Source organism: Dinoponera quadriceps, unplaced genomic scaffold (assembly GCF_001313825.1).
Source record: "Dinoponera quadriceps isolate SergipeBrazil2010 unplaced genomic scaffold, ASM131382v1 scaffold3289, whole genome shotgun sequence".
Taxonomy (NCBI): domain Eukaryota; kingdom Metazoa; phylum Arthropoda; class Insecta; order Hymenoptera; family Formicidae; genus Dinoponera; species Dinoponera quadriceps.
The window spans coordinates 678059-695124 of record NW_014558238.1 but is presented as its reverse complement, the minus strand read 5'-3'; the positions used below and the strand labels follow the sequence as shown (position 1 = coordinate 695124).

At 45.3% G+C, this 17066-nt stretch overlaps 2 protein-coding genes across 16 annotated transcripts; one reads left to right on the top strand and one right to left on the bottom strand.

Moving 5' to 3' along the window:
* The first annotated feature begins 9 nt into the window (after positions 1–9).
* On the top strand, positions 10–10346 carry LOC106749760 (prion-like-(Q/N-rich) domain-bearing protein 25). 14 transcript variants are annotated; one of them, XM_014629514.1, is made up of 10 exons: positions 1369–1434; positions 2916–2997; positions 4674–5117; positions 5831–5959; positions 6725–6865; positions 7408–7536; positions 7653–7922; positions 9156–9251; positions 9338–9409; positions 9760–10346. In XM_014629514.1, the coding sequence occupies exons 3-10, from the start codon at positions 4997–4999 to the stop codon at positions 9828–9830; spliced, it is 1029 nt and encodes a 342-aa protein (XP_014485000.1). In that variant the 5' UTR covers positions 1369–1434; positions 2916–2997; positions 4674–4996; the 3' UTR covers positions 9831–10346. The 14 variants fall into 14 exon arrangements, with proteins under 14 accessions (XP_014485001.1, XP_014485005.1, XP_014484999.1 ...); XM_014629510.1 differs by having other exon boundaries at positions 1379–1434; positions 2745–2997; XM_014629516.1 differs by lacking the exon at positions 1369–1434 and adding an exon at positions 1448–1550.
* On the bottom strand, positions 9361–16213 carry LOC106749758 (glucose dehydrogenase [FAD, quinone]-like). Of its 2 annotated transcripts, none has more exons than XR_001374880.1 (5): positions 13370–16213; positions 12536–12891; positions 11246–11943; positions 10360–10789; positions 9361–9442 (listed from the first exon to the last, which is right to left on the bottom strand). XR_001374880.1 is itself a non-coding variant. In XM_014629502.1 (5 exons), the coding sequence occupies exons 2-5, from the start codon at positions 13939–13941 to the stop codon at positions 10415–10417; spliced, it is 2001 nt and encodes a 666-aa protein (XP_014484988.1). In that variant the 5' UTR covers positions 13942–14152; positions 14553–16213; the 3' UTR covers positions 10392–10414. The 2 variants fall into 2 exon arrangements, 1 of the variants encoding a protein (XP_014484988.1); XM_014629502.1 differs by lacking the exon at positions 9361–9442 and having other exon boundaries at positions 10392–10789; positions 13370–14152; positions 14553–16213.
* Positions 16214–17066: the final 853 nt, after the last annotated feature.

The following is a 17066-nucleotide window of genomic DNA, read 5'->3' as shown; positions in this document are numbered from 1 at the left end:
GGGGGGGGGGGGGTGGAAAACGAAGAGAAACGGGAAATCGAGCAGGCGGATGAGCACACAAAGACGTCATGTTAACTTCGATAGAAGATCACAACGTTATCGTTACATGAGTCACGCGTTTAGTTGGTCACGCGAAACACTGGAAATCTCGCAACTTTTTCTTGAGCATAGAATAAAAAAGAAGGAGATATCTGTTTCCCATCGCGTTTCCCGTCGTTTCCGCTTTCCGTCGTCGAGGTGGCAGGAGAATCGAGATCGACTCGTTCTCGTCTCTCTTTCGCGAAGAAGCGGCCGCGAGAAACTACGAGCGCAGACGGAAAGACAGCGGAGACGTTCGTTGTCAGCGTTTCACGCCGCCATAATTGCGCAGCGTTTCACCGCCGGCGAAGGCGACGGCTCGAAACTAGGCGCACCGAAGTGTTTAAAGCCACTTCCATTGGCGTGCATTTAATTAACGCGGTCATTAAAATGCTTCTCTTCTTCTTGGAGCGAGCGCGGAAAATCCGAGCGAGCGGAGCAATCGTCCCTCTTCTCCTCGTCCGTCGTTCGGAGCGCCCGTTTCCTCCCTTCCCCTCCCGCGCGATCTTCCGAATCTTTTAGAACCAACAAGCGTATCTTAAATACCTATGAGTTATTTTAAAGCTATTTTATCGTAAAGCTGTATTTGAGAAATATACACGTTGTAGTTTTTACCTCGCGTAAAATTCAACGCAACGCTCGCGATGCGTGAACGTCGCATGCGTGAAAATCGACTCATCATATCGATCGGTTTCTTCCTTTTTTTTTTCTTTTTTTTAATTTCAGGTTTCGTTTCTATTCTTGAAGCAGCTACAGGGACCCATCAGGGATAGAAAATCAACCCATCGTTCAAACACGAGCACGGGACACATTGTCACGATATTACATCCAATCCGCTATCCGGACGGACGCCACCCTTCGCCCCACCTCCGCTCCGTCCCACCCGTACTTCAGCGTGCGACGTGTTTCCAACAATAAATAAGAACTATCGAGGAGGAGGTTATCAGTTTATCAGTACGGACGCGGATAAAGAAGTCGCAGTCGGGAGGAGAGCGCCTAAATTCCAGGATTTCCTCTCTCTCTCTCACACACACACACACACACATTCTTTCTTTCTTCCGTCGCCTTTTTTCATCCTGCTTAATACCGCTGTCGATTTTTGAGGAAACATCATTACGAGCCACTCTTATAACTCTCGTCGATGAGATGGCGAGGAGGAGAGCCTCGGTGAGGGAGCTGCGCACCATCCTGCTGTCAATCGCGCTGGGCTTCGCCGCGCGGAGTGCAGTCGCCGGCGCGCTCGGCTCGCGCAAGGACCCGATCGGCTACAGTGAGTGCGGAGAAGCGGTCCGTGAGTGTTTCGCTCGTGCGAGGCGTCGCGTGCGAGAACTCCCGGAGACAAATCGCGTGCTCGCCGTATGTGTGTGTGTGTGTGTATGTGTGTGCATGTGGAAAGCGGGGAAAAGCGAAGGAGATCGCGGAAAATTCGCGGATTGGCAGAGACTCGCGAGAGACTCCGTCCGGCGCGGAGGGTGCGTAGGTCGCGGGCGCGAAATGGATTCGTCGTTAAGTCGATGGAATCGTCCCAGGCAGGACTAAGAGTCTAAGAGTTGTCTGAAAGGAATCTAAAAGGCGTTCTATTTTTTTTTTTCTTTTTTTTAAGATATCTCTCGGACGTCTTTAAGAGATCTTTCAAAAATATGTTCTACCGCCGGAATGAGATCGTCAATGGGACGAACGTCGCGCGGGACGAGCGGAAGTTCGTCACAGCGATGTTCGCGCGAAAAACTGTATTCTGCATGTCGCGAAATATTTCGCGTTTAAACGCGCATTCCGTGCCGTACCGCTTCGTCGACTGGAAAGGGGGAAAGCACGGAATTGACCTGGCGCGAGCTCTCCGCCGATGAAATTTTTTTCCTCGCCTCCACCGAGGCGCTTTTCGCGTCTTTCCATCGCGCGTTTTCAGCCCGNGGGGGGGGGGGGGGGGGGGGGCGTGACGCGGAATGTTTTAAAGATAGCTTACCTTTTTATGACCTAGTAATTTTTCTCTCTCTTTCTTTCTTTTTCTGTCTTTCTTCCTCCTTCGTGGGGAATCGCGAAGAACGCGCGCGGCTAGTCGTGGGGACCGGATCTACGCTCCTGGTTTCTCACACAGTTAGGTGAATGTCGGAGTAGAAAGAACCCGCTCATAATTAAGGAACAAAGGGGGGGCCCGGTTTCCTTCGTCTGGTACCTTCGGTTGAACAATGTGTTTTACAACACGCGCCCCCGACGAAGCTCGGAAACTTGCACAAGCCGCCTCTTAAGCCGCGCAAATAACAACACCGGACGTCGTTAAGTCGACGTAAACGTGCGCCCGCCCGCCCGCGCGCTGCGTAATCTATCATCTCTAATTTTACGTTCCGCTAAGCGTCGCCGCGTTATCACGGGGAGGAGGACTGGTTATCCCCCGGGTCATCTGTAATTCGTTCCGTCCTCTTTCAAATCGATCCTCCGAATTGGAGGATCCCACGATATAGTCGTCGCGTTATTCCCAGACAGCGCGTGATATTCAGAAAGCAAGAAATATTGTTAACTCCAGAATATTAAATTCTAGAATATTAAGTTTTGAAACGTATAATCGGATTCTATGAATATATGTAGAATATTGTAGGCAGAGAAAGAGAGAGAGAGAAATAGAGATAGATTGATATATTTCGAATATAAAAGGACGCTTTTTCACACAGAACATTCGCAAAGCTCGCTTACCGTGCATTGCGAAACGAATCTTCGATCGAACTGAAAATAAAGTAGACAATGTCCTGTACATGCATACGCGCTACGACATACGTACTTAATGGGCGTCTGAGAAACGGAGCGCATGCACGCGTGAAACTGCTTTCGTATGCGTCTTTTAGTCCAAGGACTTCCCCACACTGCCACGATTTTCGCTAAGTACGGCACTGTTGACACACAACAATGGCTTCTGCTGTTATATATGTAAGCCCTCCGTTGTTGCGCAACACGAATCGAAACTATAGAAACGCAGGGCGCTAAACTCCCGCTCGCTCTCGACGTCTCGATCGACCTTCGAGCATTTACGGGATCGTCATTGAGGCCCCCAAGCGGAGAGCGTCCACCGTCGCCCACGAGTCTCGCGCGGCCCCCGCGCCGATCGAACATTCGTTCAAATCGTCGCGCCCGAGTTTTTACGGGTCTTCTCCCCGTGTCTGCGGTGAGGAAATATGAAAACGGAAACCCGGCACGGCGGAGTGAAATGAAACGAGGCGTGTCGTTATAGTACATTGAGTGAAAAAGTTCCACCATTAAGGTATTATTACGTATATCCGAATAAATATTTACTCGAAAGTATTATTTCGATCGGGAAGGTATATATTTAAATTGGCAAAAATACTACTTGATTTATAGAAGGTTGAAAAATAGATAATTATGTTTACCTTGATTCTAGCACTTTTTTTTCGATGCACAGTATGGGATTTTTATAAGAGAATTAGCAAATGAGAATGTGGATAATGAGGATAAGGGGTCATCGAATTTCATCCATCGAGGGAAGGGAAGATTTCCGCGGGCGGAAGGAGCCAATTTCGGGCGTCCGTCTTCATGCAAATTTCCGTCGTTCGATTACGTCCTTGCCCGAAGGAGCGTCGCATTATTCGAATGAATGAATACTCCATTTGCATGTTTCGCGACTTCACCGCCGGGAAGAAGCGACGCGATATGCGCTCGATTCCGATTTAAGTCGAACGGGACACCGAGTCCCGTCCGAGCGATTTAGCATCTGTTACTCGCGCGTCTGAACTCGACGACGACGACGACGACGACCGGAAGTGTAAAACTCGCGATTACCGCCGATGAATGGGCGATATTCGAATTTAAACGTGGGCAATACGCTTGCAGCGGGACGCCGCCGGCTCGGAATCTTCCGCCGCTGGGAATCGACGAAACGAATCGATGCCATAGCGACGAGCTCGACAACGAACGCCTCGAACTGGAACACACATACATTCGGGTCTGCCCCGAACAACACACGAGTCTGAAAGGAGAAGTGAGATATCTTTCAGATCTCTAAGGACGGTATTGATCGTCCAATCGTGTATCTAAGATCTCCTTAGGGAGATTGTAAGGCTCAATATCGTATTTTCAAGGGAGTTTTCTCATACATTTAACGTTTGCAAAATTACGTTCCTATACATTTATTTCACTAAATAATAAATGTTAATTTGAAACAAAGTTGAGGTAAATAAATATATGTATATATATATTATATTTATATATACATAATATTACAAATAGGAAAATATTGTTATTTGTTCTTTCTCTCGTTAATGTATTTATGTATCAGTTGATCTAATAGAGATGCACGGATAATTTTCTATTACAGGTGTATGAGTGTTTAAATACGTGCACATATGTATGTATACTTCGATTGCAATAAGTCACCTTTCGGACGTTTGTGTGTTGCCCTGGGTAAACTCGATCGCACGATAAACATGATTAACAAACGCGTCGCAACGTTTTTTAGTTCAGACGCGTCGATGTGAAAGGGGGAAAAGTTACGGGATGAAGTTCGTGCGGCCGAGGATTAATTAATTGAGAATTAATTGTGAGAATTAATTGAGATTTTGCTGAAATGAGACGGCGAAATTTTGATTTAGAGGAATCGGAGGATTTCGTCTTAAGTAGACGAGAAAGAAAGAGACACGTAGAGAAGGATGCGTCGAGGAAATCCGATGTAATTACGCGAGATATAGTCCGACGATAACGGCGTGTTTGGAGGTGTGCGTGTTCCTGCTTGCGATTGCGCAACGAACGAGCGTGGAAACAATGAGAGCTTCGTCGTGAACCGAACGGAACCGTCGATCGTGACGCGACGACCTTCGTGCGATCGGCTGATCTCGTCCCCGGGACCGAAAATGACAATAAGTCGGCCGGTGGTGATGAAACGTTCCGGACGCGGCGTTCATCCGCCGTCTCGAGGATGACGAAGACGTGGACGGTAAGCGGCATCCCGGGGCTCCTCGTCCTCGTACCCGTTACCGTCTGCGCGACGATCACCTACGTCAACCAGGACTCGTCGCGATGCAACGATCGCAGTAATAGTAAGAGCTAGCAGAGTTTTGGTAAAACCGACGAACACGTTCGAAAAATGAGAAACTCCGAGAAACGTCGGGAGAACGTCGGGGATTCGGTAGATTTGAAGGGAAGCGTTTACTTTATCGGATTCAATTGAATTCGATTGATCCGAGGCTCTTTTAGATTTTCAATCACGCGAGATTTTAAACAGGGCTGTTGATATCCGATCATTTTGAAGTTTCGAAGCTTCGAGGGAAACTTCGAACTTTCAAATGTTGACAAGGCGAAACCTTTGAAGGTTCGTTTTCAGAAACCGTAATCTTCGAAGTTTCGAGCAATCTTGCAAATGCTGTACAGACTAACGTCTACATATATTTTACTCAAGGTATACTGAGAAATTTAAAATTTTATAGCGGTTTCAAGCGACGTTTGTTACGTTTTAAATCTTGTAATTGCAATATTCCGAAACTTCGAAGATATTCGAAGTTTACGGTATAAGAATAAAATCGCCTGGCGGAGTAACAAGACACATTTCACAAATTCTTCACAGTACGTTAAAAGGGGTTCTAGATTTTTAAGCATTTCACGAAATCGTAAATCAACGATATCATCTCTACGAAGATTCGTATGCCGAACGTACGAATGTCGAGGAGAGCGAATTTTGAAAAATTCTCTCGACGTCTCGATGCGTCATAATGATTCGTGTTACAAATGGAGCGAATATATTTTTTTTTTTCAGAGACCTTCGGAGAGTGTCAATACGACGTCGATTGCATACCGAATGCATATTGCCGGAATCAGAAGACCTGCTCATGCAAAGAGAACTATATCCCGTTCGTGAATGGCAACAGCTTTAAATGTTTAAGAGGTACTTGTGTGCGTTATGTGCGTTTTTCACGGGCGTGATGTGCGTTAACACACGACACGTCGTCGATTAGATCTCACACGCGGGCGAAATAGTGCGCGTTCCCGACGAGATACAGATAAAAGATACCGGAGAGAAGTCGCCGGACGCTTAGATAAAAGGCACGCCTAATCGTCCAAACACATTCGGGAGCGATGTCATCGACCTCGGGAAACTAGATTCCACGGAGATACCTGTTCATCCCTATTCCTATCCGTTACTTTCTCACGATCCCGTCTCACCTGGAGCGTGTCGTTCGTTGTGCTCGTTGAAGCCGACGGAGATCACGAATAATTTCTACGAATGACGTGGAACGCGTGAATCCGTTCTTAGACGCGATCCATTCGACACAATCGCTCGCGCGTCTAATTGCCGGCTTCATCAAATTACGTAAACGACGAGATCTCGAGACCAATTTCATCCGAGATCCCGTTGCCAAAGTTCGAGAATCGTGAAATACGCGTATTTTCCACCCGTTTAAGTGAAATTTTCCATTTCGTCTCCGGAACACTTCCAATTCATTTGTAATCGACTGAAACACTCGCTTTTGTGGATCGAGATTTTCATTTTTGTGATTCCGAGTGACGGTACTTCCGTTGTCCCTTCGAGTGAAATTTCTCCCGCTCCGGGTGAGATCTCGCCCCCGAGAAATTTAGGAAGTAACGAGCGAGCACGCGAGCGAAATTCGGACGATCGCACCGAGTGATTAAGGAAATGTAATCTCGATAGTGGCCACTGGCATCGGCGATCCCTGCGAGGAGGATATGCAGTGTCAATTTACGTTTACACCGCAGTCGGAATGTCGGGAGGGCACTTGTCAATGCGCCCACGGCTCCCACTTCGCCGAGGGAAGGTGTTACGAGTCGGTCGGTGAGTGAGTCGCTTTCCTCTGAGAAATATACGCTTCTCAGCCCTGTGATCCCGCCGTTATGTATATTTATGGGCGAAATAAATAAATATCTATCTCATAAGAAAATAAGTATCTCATAAAAAAATAAATATCTCAGGATGATCAGTAAGACTAATGAGATGAGACGCACGACGTGGAATAAAGTTCGCTCGACTTATCGCTTATATACGGCTCGAGCTGGAGAATTTTTCAACGTGATCATTCACAATGAAACATAGTGTAGCTGACTTTCACACCATTATTCGCATCGTTTGTGTGAATCCTCTATATTTATATTTATATTTATATTTATAAATTAGATTTTATATATTATGTGTATATATAAATATATTAATATAATATTATATATATGTTAAAAAAAATATATATATTGATACAACAGCAAATTTTTTTCTGCGAATTTTTCACACCAGGCGCGAGAAATATTTCAACATTTCACTTCAAAACTAACAGACGTATTCAGTGGACTTTTACCATAACTATGTTGCACCATTTGAATCAGGTCTGGGAAAACGCTGTCGGTCGCATCGCAACTGCTACATCGAGAAAACTTTCTGCAACTACAATTTCTGCAGTTGCGGCCTAGGCTACCATCCAAATCCCAGCAACACCAGCTGTCTGTTGAGCGTCGGTGAGGGCATTGATTTCATTAAAGGGACTAAAGAAGTGTTTAGATCGCCGGCAGCCGGATGCGGAAACGCTCAGTTTATACTGGCAGCGCTAACACATATACGCATGTTGTTTCAGCGTTGGGCGAGTATTGCCACCACGACTTCGAGTGCGTCGTGGAAAATTCCAAGTGCATACAAGCACAGAACAAATGCGACTGTAAGGTGGACTACGTGCTGGCCGAGGATGGTCAGCATTGTCTGAAAGCCGCTTCCAGGATCGGGCAACAGTGCGAGCAGCAGTCCCAGTGCCAGCTGTTGCTAAAGTACAGCCAGTGCGGCGCGAACAACACGTGCGACTGCGTCGTGGGCTCCCACAGACGCGGCTTTCAATGCTTCGTCGATGTCGGTGAATATTCAAATTATTCTCGCCTCGATCTCGAGGCCGATCCACCGCTTTTTCGCCGGATAGTTAGAGAATAAAAACCGGACGACCATGTTTAACGACGAAGTACGAAGTGAAACAATTCGGCTCGATTCCTCAGCGAATTTGACTCGATCTTCCTAACTTGAGGAGATTTGTCCACTAAATGTCGTATTTTCCGGGTTTTCATAAATTTACTGTTTATCAACATTACGTTTCTATATATTATTATATATATTATATATATTATTTCATTACCCAAATAATAAGTGTTAATTTGAAATGAGGCTGAGGTAAATATATACATGTATATACACAATATTATAAATACGAAAATATTATTTCTTATTTTTCTTATTAATACTATATTTATGCATCAGTTGGTTTAATAGAGATGCACAGAATAGAAAGAAGTATACAAGTGTTCACATATGTGCTTGTATATATATATGTATCTTGAATTTTACTATATTTACTATAAATTTATAAATTTTTCAACACAAATCGGTCAATAATTCTGAAATTTGTCTACGATATTTATATTAGTTTTTTTTTAAATATTACAACAAATTTTTTAAACATCTATCTTATGCATAAATATGTCAAATTAGAAGAACTTTGGTGCGTTATGAGGTTTCTATATTTGTACACATATATGTTTATAATTAAGTATCTCGGAAACGATGCGGTAAAAATTATTGAAATTTCTTTTACGAATCTTTTTTTAGTTCGATTAACTTTTACATCATGTGTATATTACAGATTCTTCTTATGTTTTGTCAATCGTTCGAACATCTTAACACGTTAATTGCCAATCACGCGATATCGCGTGATGCGAGTTCTCATCAAACGGCCGATCACGCGTTATCGCGTAATAGATATTTAGAGTACATAAATCCTATGTACATAATAATAAAAGCATATAAATAATATATTAACTTATTTGGAGCACAATAAAAACTAAATAAAAGAATTAAAAAAATTTGGCCACCACACGAAATTCCAATTTTCAGCTTGGCAATGAACGTGTTAAACTCTCACAGAGTAACTTTATGCTAACAATAATAACCTCCTTATAGGAGATATATTAAAACGATGTCTACCTATCTTATTACTCTATCTTAATTACATTTAATACACATTATATATACAAATTTTGTTAGGTTTCGAATTTCGCTTGTTGTTTCGAGTAACCGAGAAAAAAATATCGCATTGCAGAACTAGGCGGCCGTTGTGAGACTCATCACCATTGTATCACGGGGAGTTACAAGGACTCCAATTCGTCAGGGAAGTCGAAGGTGGACTGCGCGGACGGTACGGAAACGTTCATTAAATATACTCACGAAATTACAATCTACTGCTCTGCAGCTTTCGGACAACGCGATGTTGTTTGTTCGCAGGTTTCTGCGCTTGTAGCGAGGGCTACACGTTGACGGAGGAGCTGCAGGATTGCGTTCAGTTCAGCGACAGTGGTAAATATTTGTGCACACTGAGAGAAGAAATATCTAGAAAATAGAAAATATTTTTCCGATTGGTACTAATAACATATTTACTTAAATCTAAATCCTTTTATTCAAATGGAACAAACAAAATTACTTCCACGCGAAGATTTAAGGAAATGCATATTTTTCACTTGAAACACGTTTTTCTGTATAAAAATATGCATAATTGGCACAAATAAATGTGTTATTAGTGCCCTGAATAAGTATTTTTCACTTTTTAAATCTTTTCCTCTCGGTGTACGTTCGTATTGTTAATCACGTCGGTTATAATTGAATCGCTTATAATTTAATCGTTATAATGAATTTTGACGTCCCAACAGGCGCAACAAAGTGGCAAACGTACGGAATGCTCCCGATCACAGCCCTTGTCGTGAGATTCTTCGTACGTTGAGCTGAGCAACAATCTCCGAGCAAGAGAGAGGCACGAAAACCGACTAACTCACCGGCCGACTTGTTAATTTAGTATACATTTAATTATGTTCGACCAACCGTAATTTTAATAATTTATCCGTCGTAGAAACACATGTGTGTATGTGTCTCTCGTGGTATTTATTGATGCAATTCTCGCTTGATGAATGGCAGACGTAACGTCTTAACTAGCAACTGTAAAGCAGCCAAAGAGAATCGTCGTTTCTTCCGGGTTGAGGTAGGAGCAGTCCTGTTCGGATCGATTGTACGTACACTTGATCGTGTGATATCGCTGTTGACACCGATACTAGCATACTAACATTATCGACACACAGTTTTACGACATTGTTTTACAACGTACGCACTCATTACGATTAGTCACTGACTAGGATACACGCGAGCAAATCTCATCACTCAATCTCTGCACATCGTTGTGTAACATAATTCCACTACCGGTTCTCTATCTGTGAGTAATATATATATATAGATATATACATTATTCCCGTACGTACCCGGCGTTTTCTTAATCTTAATTAAGTTCCCATCCAATTTTGGGGCGTTTTCAAGTTACGATACTTTCGACGTGTACGGCCACGTCTGGCGTTTCCAGTCGTCTTTGATCATGTCGCTCGCTTTCTCGGCGATCATGTACGCCGGTGCGTTCGTGTGACCGGCGATTATCGTCGGCATCACGCTGGTGTCCACGACCCTGAGACCGTTGATGCCATGCACTCGCAACCTGTGATCCACCACGCCCGAATCCTGCCTCGTGCTCATTTTACACGTGCCGGCGAAATGGCCCAGAGTCGTGCTCACGTGACGCGCTACGCAAGCCCAGTACGCGTCGCTGTTGAAAGAGATGCGCTTGCATCCCGGAAACGACACCGGCAGCAGCGTGGCGTTGAAGCGTTTCATCGCCCGCGTGGACGCCACCTCGATCGCCTGCGACAATTGAAGTGAGTATCATGAAAATACCTCCGTTATTATTATTATTAATATCTTTTAGTGGCGCTGGAAGATGAAAATAATGACTTCATGGCCAGTTAATTTGAATAAGCGAGCTGACGTTTGACACATTTGAAATGAAAACTGAATTTCATTCTCCTTCGATGAGGTAAGAGGAAAGACTTTGACTTTTATCCCGCATGAATTTTGAACATACTTTCTCCGGTTTCTCGAAGTCTTTAATAGACGCGAGGCGGGGAGCCTCAAATATTTAAATTTCACTAATCCTAATTTCGAGATTCTAATATTTCGGAAATGATCGGAGAAATTAGTAATCCAAAAGAAGATGATTTAATTCGAAGTAGCTCGCAAATAATGTCTCCTTTCGACGGACGGATAATGAATAATGAGTCGGGAAAACGGTGAGACGATGCATCCAATGGGAGTAATTACCTTCTTTATACCTCGCACCATCGTGTTCAGATCGTCCTCGTGGTCATAATAATTGACGTCCAGAACCGGCCAGTGAAACGGATCGGAACTTCTCAGGGTGAGTCTACCGCGGCTTTTCGGCTGTAGGAGCACCGGCACGATTGTAAAAGCGTCGAAGCCCTCGTAACCAGCGAACACCTCTTTGTAAAATTCATCCGTTAACCCGAGCAGACCGCGAAATCCTCCGGAGACGTCACCGGTTAACGCGCTTACGCCCAACACCAGCTCCATATCTGGGTGATCGTCCTCCGTTAACGAATCCCTGCGTCTCTCCCGAAACAAAGTGCTCTCACCGGGTCGTTCGCCGCTCTCCGGCGAGTTGTTCAGACGCGAGTCGTACTTTGACTTTTCCCTTCGCGTAACTCTCGGATCGCTGGTCTTAGTATTAATAAGCGCTAACGCTTCTGCACCGCCGGGTATCGTCAACGGGCCTGTTCCGTGCGTCAGATACTCTACAAAGTTCGCCGGATTGCTGCCTATACGTGGCTCCATGACCGTGACGCTGTCGTTGACTAGGAACGTCAGAGCCGCCATGCTCACATGATCCTGCAAGTTAAATCCCACGGGAAGATCCTCGATCACGTCGATGCCGAAGGAAGCCAGATGGTCCTTCGGCCCAACCCCGGAGAGCATCAACAGCTGCGGCGAATTTAAAGTGCCTGTGCGATCAGAATGACAATCGGGATGTAGCCGGTTGCACGTGCGAACGTGAGTGTGTATCAATTTCAAAACCGTCCCGTACTTATCGTTCATAAATAATACATCAGGCGGATTTTCCCCGATGCGGTCTTTAAAACACACCGCTCGTAAGCCGAATGTTTCCCGGAATTAATTTACATACACGTAGTCTTGCAGAATTTATGTCTCTCAAGTATTAACAGTCATCAAACGATCTCTCAGCGCGATAAATTTACTTTGTTTTTAAATTGTAATAAAGTAATCCTTGAATAATCGGAAGGCCAGCATGAATCGGCGCTATTTAATTATTAGTTGCGAAATTCAATAGATAAAAAAATTAAATTAAGTAAACAGTCAAAAAAGTAATATATATTTTTTTTTATGCGAATTTTATAAAATAAAATGAAATTCAGTAGTTTTCACTGAGGAAAGATCTACGAGGCTGTAACTTTCAAATATTAGATTCGTCGATTTTGTAAGAGTCAAGTAATTTTTTAATTATCTGACTTTTAATAATTCGTCACATTTAAATTCTTTAAATTGTACTTCCAGCGATATTGTGTGAATGCATACCTGCGCAGACTATGACTTCTTTAGTAGCGGAGACGTAATACGTTTTGCTATTTCTCACGAACTGAACGCCTACGGCTACCTTCGTTCTCGGATCGATCTTGATTTTCGTCACGGTCGAGAACTTCGACAGATAGAAGTTCGGCCGTCCGCGAATCGGCGTGAGGAAAGCTTTGCTGGCGCTAACTCTGCGCCCGTTTCGCATGTTGACCTGCACGCTTGAGAAGCCTATGAGCTTCTCGCTGTTGTAATCCACCAGATCGTATCCGAGTTCTCGGCCGGCCTTCAGGAAACAGTCCCTCAAAGGAGTGGCGTAAGGAGGAGTCGTGACGTCCAAGTATCCGTCGTATCCGTGATATCTGACGAGAAGAAAGATGATCAAGTAAGATAAACACCGGAAGTAAGGAGGGAATAATTGAAATTGAACGGAATGAAATTGAAGCGATTGATCAAGGACGAGGGTGAAATTAAGTGAAGTCGGATCGGAATAAAATGCACTCGTAATTTCCAAGAGTTACTTTAAACGTGAGATCGCGTCTGAAGTGGGTCGAGAGAAAAAATTAATTCGAGACAGAAAATTAATCTCACCGCAAATTACAGCCATTTCCGGGCGTCAACCTGAATCTTGTTCTAACGAAAAAATCATACTTATTTTTATCAATATTTTATCAATCATACTCTCGTTACAAAAATCGTGTACAACAGTTATATTGTTGAGCGAAATATAATAACACTGTTGTGATGCCACTAGGTTGACCGATGTTTGTCGGTGTTAAGCTCTGATCTGATTCAATGAGCGCGTTCCTCGCGGCCGACCAGCCGACTTTCGGCGCTCACCTGACGTCCCGATCGAGCAGCCTGCACTTCTCGGACCTGATGAAGTACGGCAGCACGTCCCTGTAACTCCAGCCGGGGTTGCCGAGCGCCTGCCAGCCGTCGTAGTCGGCCGGCGCGCCTCTCGAGTAGATCATGAAGTTCACCACGGAGGTGCCGCCGACCGCTTTGCCGGACATCATGTTGCAACGGCCGTCCACCATCGACAGGCAATAACCGCCGCGGCCGTCGGCGTCCTGCGGCCTCGGCTCGCTCCTGTATACCCTGCCGTAGTCCGTCACGTGCAGGATCGGCGCCAGGAACGGTATGTCCGTGAGGAACATCTCGTCCCCGCCGGCTTCGAGCAGCAACACCTTCCAGCCGGGATTCTCGGTGAGACGGTTCGCCATCACCGAGCCGGCCGAGCCGGCGCCGATCACCACGAAGTCGTAGCGCTGTTCGGCGACCTCCTGCAGCGGGTCCTTCGCCGGAAATCCCGAGAAGAAGTGGAGTATCGTCTCGAGGACGGCCGGCGGCAGGATCGACCCGGCGGCGCAGCCCAGAAGCAAGATCGTCGTCGGGCAGGATCTCAGCATCGCGCGCCGATTTTTGATCGCTCCCGAGACGGCCACGCGACAGACGAATCTCGCGCCCGAATCCTCTTGGAATCTCTCTCTCTCTCTCTCTCTCTCTCCTCTTCCTCTCCTCCTCCTTCGAACGTAGACGGCGATCGAGCGCCGTAGTCTTTGTGGTTTTTGCGTTCTTCACATACTTTCGAGCTTGCGCAAGAGCCTCTCGATGAAATTTCTGTGGAAAGGATACCTTGACATCGATCGCAATCCACGGAATTTTAGAACGACTCTACGAGCCAATTGATTTCGCTCTATGTGGCGGAATAATGAAAAAAAACGGTAATAGAGAGCAGCAATCGGGTACGATTTCAAGATAACTTCAATATTATATCCCTTTATAAGGGATATAAGGAATTATGATCCTTTCGGTGGTCGCAAAATGAAGAGGATGACAGTGGAGAACACCTCTCGATTAGATACGACACGAGGAAAGGTCAATATTTGAAAAACAGTATCGAAAGTACACTTCAAAGGCGTTATTTTCAATCACCAATACCTCTGAAACAAGGTTAAACGGGACACACGTTCGTATGAAGATTTCTGCTTAAAATGATGACGCCCGATAGAACACTGACCTTTCCTCTCGGGACATCCTGTATAACGCAGGTAGTCCGTGACGGCAACAATGAGCGGTTTCCTTGGCGGAAAAGCGCTACCGGCAGTGACAAATTGGGCCAGTAATCAATTAGTATCGCTCAATGATGACAGTCGCTCTTTCGTTACTCAAGTGTAAGTGATAAAACTGCGACGAGGCAACAATAATTCATCACCGGTCACCGATTAATCACAGCCGGCGGTACTTTTCAGTATGAGAGCTCTCCCGCGGATTGTCCGTGACATTTGCAGCTGGGCATGTCGAAGTGGGGCTCGTTTCCAACCGCAATAATCGGGAGGACGCGCGATAATTGCGACACTCGCGGCTGCCGCATCGCTCTTCGCACGCGGACGATCGATTAACAACCTCGTGCGATCGGGGACACTCTTTCGCGTCTCGACGCGGCCACCTCTCGAGCTTGCTCCTGATGTGACTGAGAGAGTCGGCGAGACGAGATACTTCGTTGCACCACGTGGTGTTCTTCGACGCCGCGAAGTCAAGTCACTTCGGAATGCGATCGAAAGCTTCTCGGCAGGGATTGCATTGGGAAAGACTGGAATCTTAATGGCATCGGGGAGCCGCGGACGTCACTCGTTGCAGTCCTTTGGCGTCCTTAAGGTCACGGCTGTGTGACGCAAGTCACGCAAACCGAGAATATTAATCGAGTATCGAGAGAGATCCGCTCGGAATGCCGACGAGCTCCTCTTCTTGCTGTAAGCTCGAACTCGCGCGTCGACACGAAGGGAGAACCCATTGACGGATTCGCCGAACTCTCTCCTCTCTCTCTCTCTCTTTTTCTCTCGCAAAACAATCCCGAAACGATAACACGTACTTGCCGGTCATTCTTCTTCTACTCGCCGGTCGGTTTGCAACTCGATCATCGTCGTTCTTCCGCGAACAGCAACCCTCAGCAACCTTCCCGATGGCGCTTCCTTGACGGAGTTCCCTCCGCGCCTTTTCTTCCTCGCACTTTCGCACTATTCTTATATTGCGTCGATCCGGCGCGCAACGCGAATTTTTTATTCTTCCCTCTCTCTTCTTTCCGGTCAAAGGGTTCGAGTGGACGAGGTGATTCTTCGCGTCAACGAGCAATCGAGAGCGTTTTCCCGCCGCGACTCGCGACTAAAACCCTTCGACGAAGGAGACTCGAGCGTGCACTTGGCGATCGGGAAAAAAAGAGCGGAGGCTCGCGAAAGTTGTCTGAGCACTGGAATCCAGATGGATCCTCCAGCGTGATCACCCGCGATAAAAATCGGGTGAAGGAAAATCAGCAAGGCCGCTCGCGAGTGGCTCCGCAAATTGCGGTGCAAATTGCCGCGTTATAGTCACAATTACAACGATGCTGAGCGACGTCGCTTCATCATGCGAGGTTCCCTATTTGCTATACAGATTAACGCGATTAACATGATTCGCCGGAGTGTGTACGCACGAGCGGACGTGCGACTTTCAACTATCGAAGCGAAGCCGAACGATTGGAATTTAATTCGAAAAGCCCGTAGTCATTTCCTGACGTCATTTCGACGCCATTGTCATTTTCTGTTCTACCTGTTCGACTTAACACGTTCATCGCCAAGCTGAAAATTGGAATTTCGTGTGGTGGCCAAATTTTTAAAATTTTTTAATTTAGTTTTTATTGCGCTCAAAATAAGTTAATATATTATTTATATGCTTTTATTATTATGTACATAGGATTTATGTACTCTAAATATCTATTACGCGATAACGCGTGATCGGCCGTTTGTTGAGAACTCGCATCACGCGATATCGCGTGATTGGCAATTAACGTGTTAAAACCTGCCCATACAGCTGCTACAGACGCTATATAATGTACATGTAAACGTTATGTAAACGTTCGAGAAGTGTTTTAGGTTGACCGGCCCGCTGAACGCTTTGTTTATCTAACGATTATCCGAACGTACTCTTGCAGAGCGCTTAGCCCAAAACTGTCACGTTTCGAAAGCGTTCGGATTTCGAACTTTATGGAGGGTTCACACCGGGGCCGGCGTACGATATGTGTATAATATTGTGATATTTAATATAAATTCAATATTTATTCCGCATACTCTAGCGAGTAGACATTTGCACGTTTTACGAACGTTAAAAGATTCGAACGATTCTCAAACGTTTACATAATATTTGTGTGTCGGTGGAGAAAGTTATTATTGTGCTCAAAATTAGTTCGGTTTTCGTGGATTTTTGCTAGCATATTGGAAAAGTAACTTAAAACACGGTGAGAACACCAAGAACATTATAAATTACAAAGAAACCGGTCGCATATGGCCGTGTTGACCCACATAAGAAATTACGAAATACTCCCTACATGGGTGTACCCGTGTTTGCATGGAGAAGATAACAATGTTACGCAATGCATGCCAAAAGTTCATTCGATACTTCGCATAGACCTGGAGAATTCCCGGGAAAAAGTGATTTTTGTACGATTATATATAATTATATAGAATCATATATGAACTTTTCGCCCATATTCGCAACAATT

Bases quoted from the DNA above. Each gene is read 5' to 3' on its own strand.
- LOC106749760 (XM_014629515.1), top strand. From the start codon at position 4,997: ATGACGAAGACGTGGACGGTAAGCGGCATCCCGGGGCTCCTCGTCCTC. The intron at 6,866-7,407 runs GTGAGTGAGTCG...CATTTGAATCAG, and splicing joins AAGGTGTTACGAGTCGGTCG to GTCTGGGAAAACGCTGTCGG. The intron at 7,923-9,155 runs GTGAATATTCAA...ATCGCATTGCAG, and splicing joins TCAATGCTTCGTCGATGTCG to AACTAGGCGGCCGTTGTGAG.
- LOC106749758 (XM_014629502.1), bottom strand. From the start codon at position 13,941: ATGCTGAGATCCTGCCCGACGACGATCTTGCTTCTGGGCTGCGCCGCC. The intron at 12,892-13,369 runs GTGAGCGCCGAA...TCTTCTCGTCAG, and splicing joins CTGCTCGATCGGGACGTCAG to ATATCACGGATACGACGGAT. The intron at 11,944-12,535 runs GTATGCATTCAC...CTGATCGCACAG, and splicing joins AGAAGTCATAGTCTGCGCAG to GCACTTTAAATTCGCCGCAG.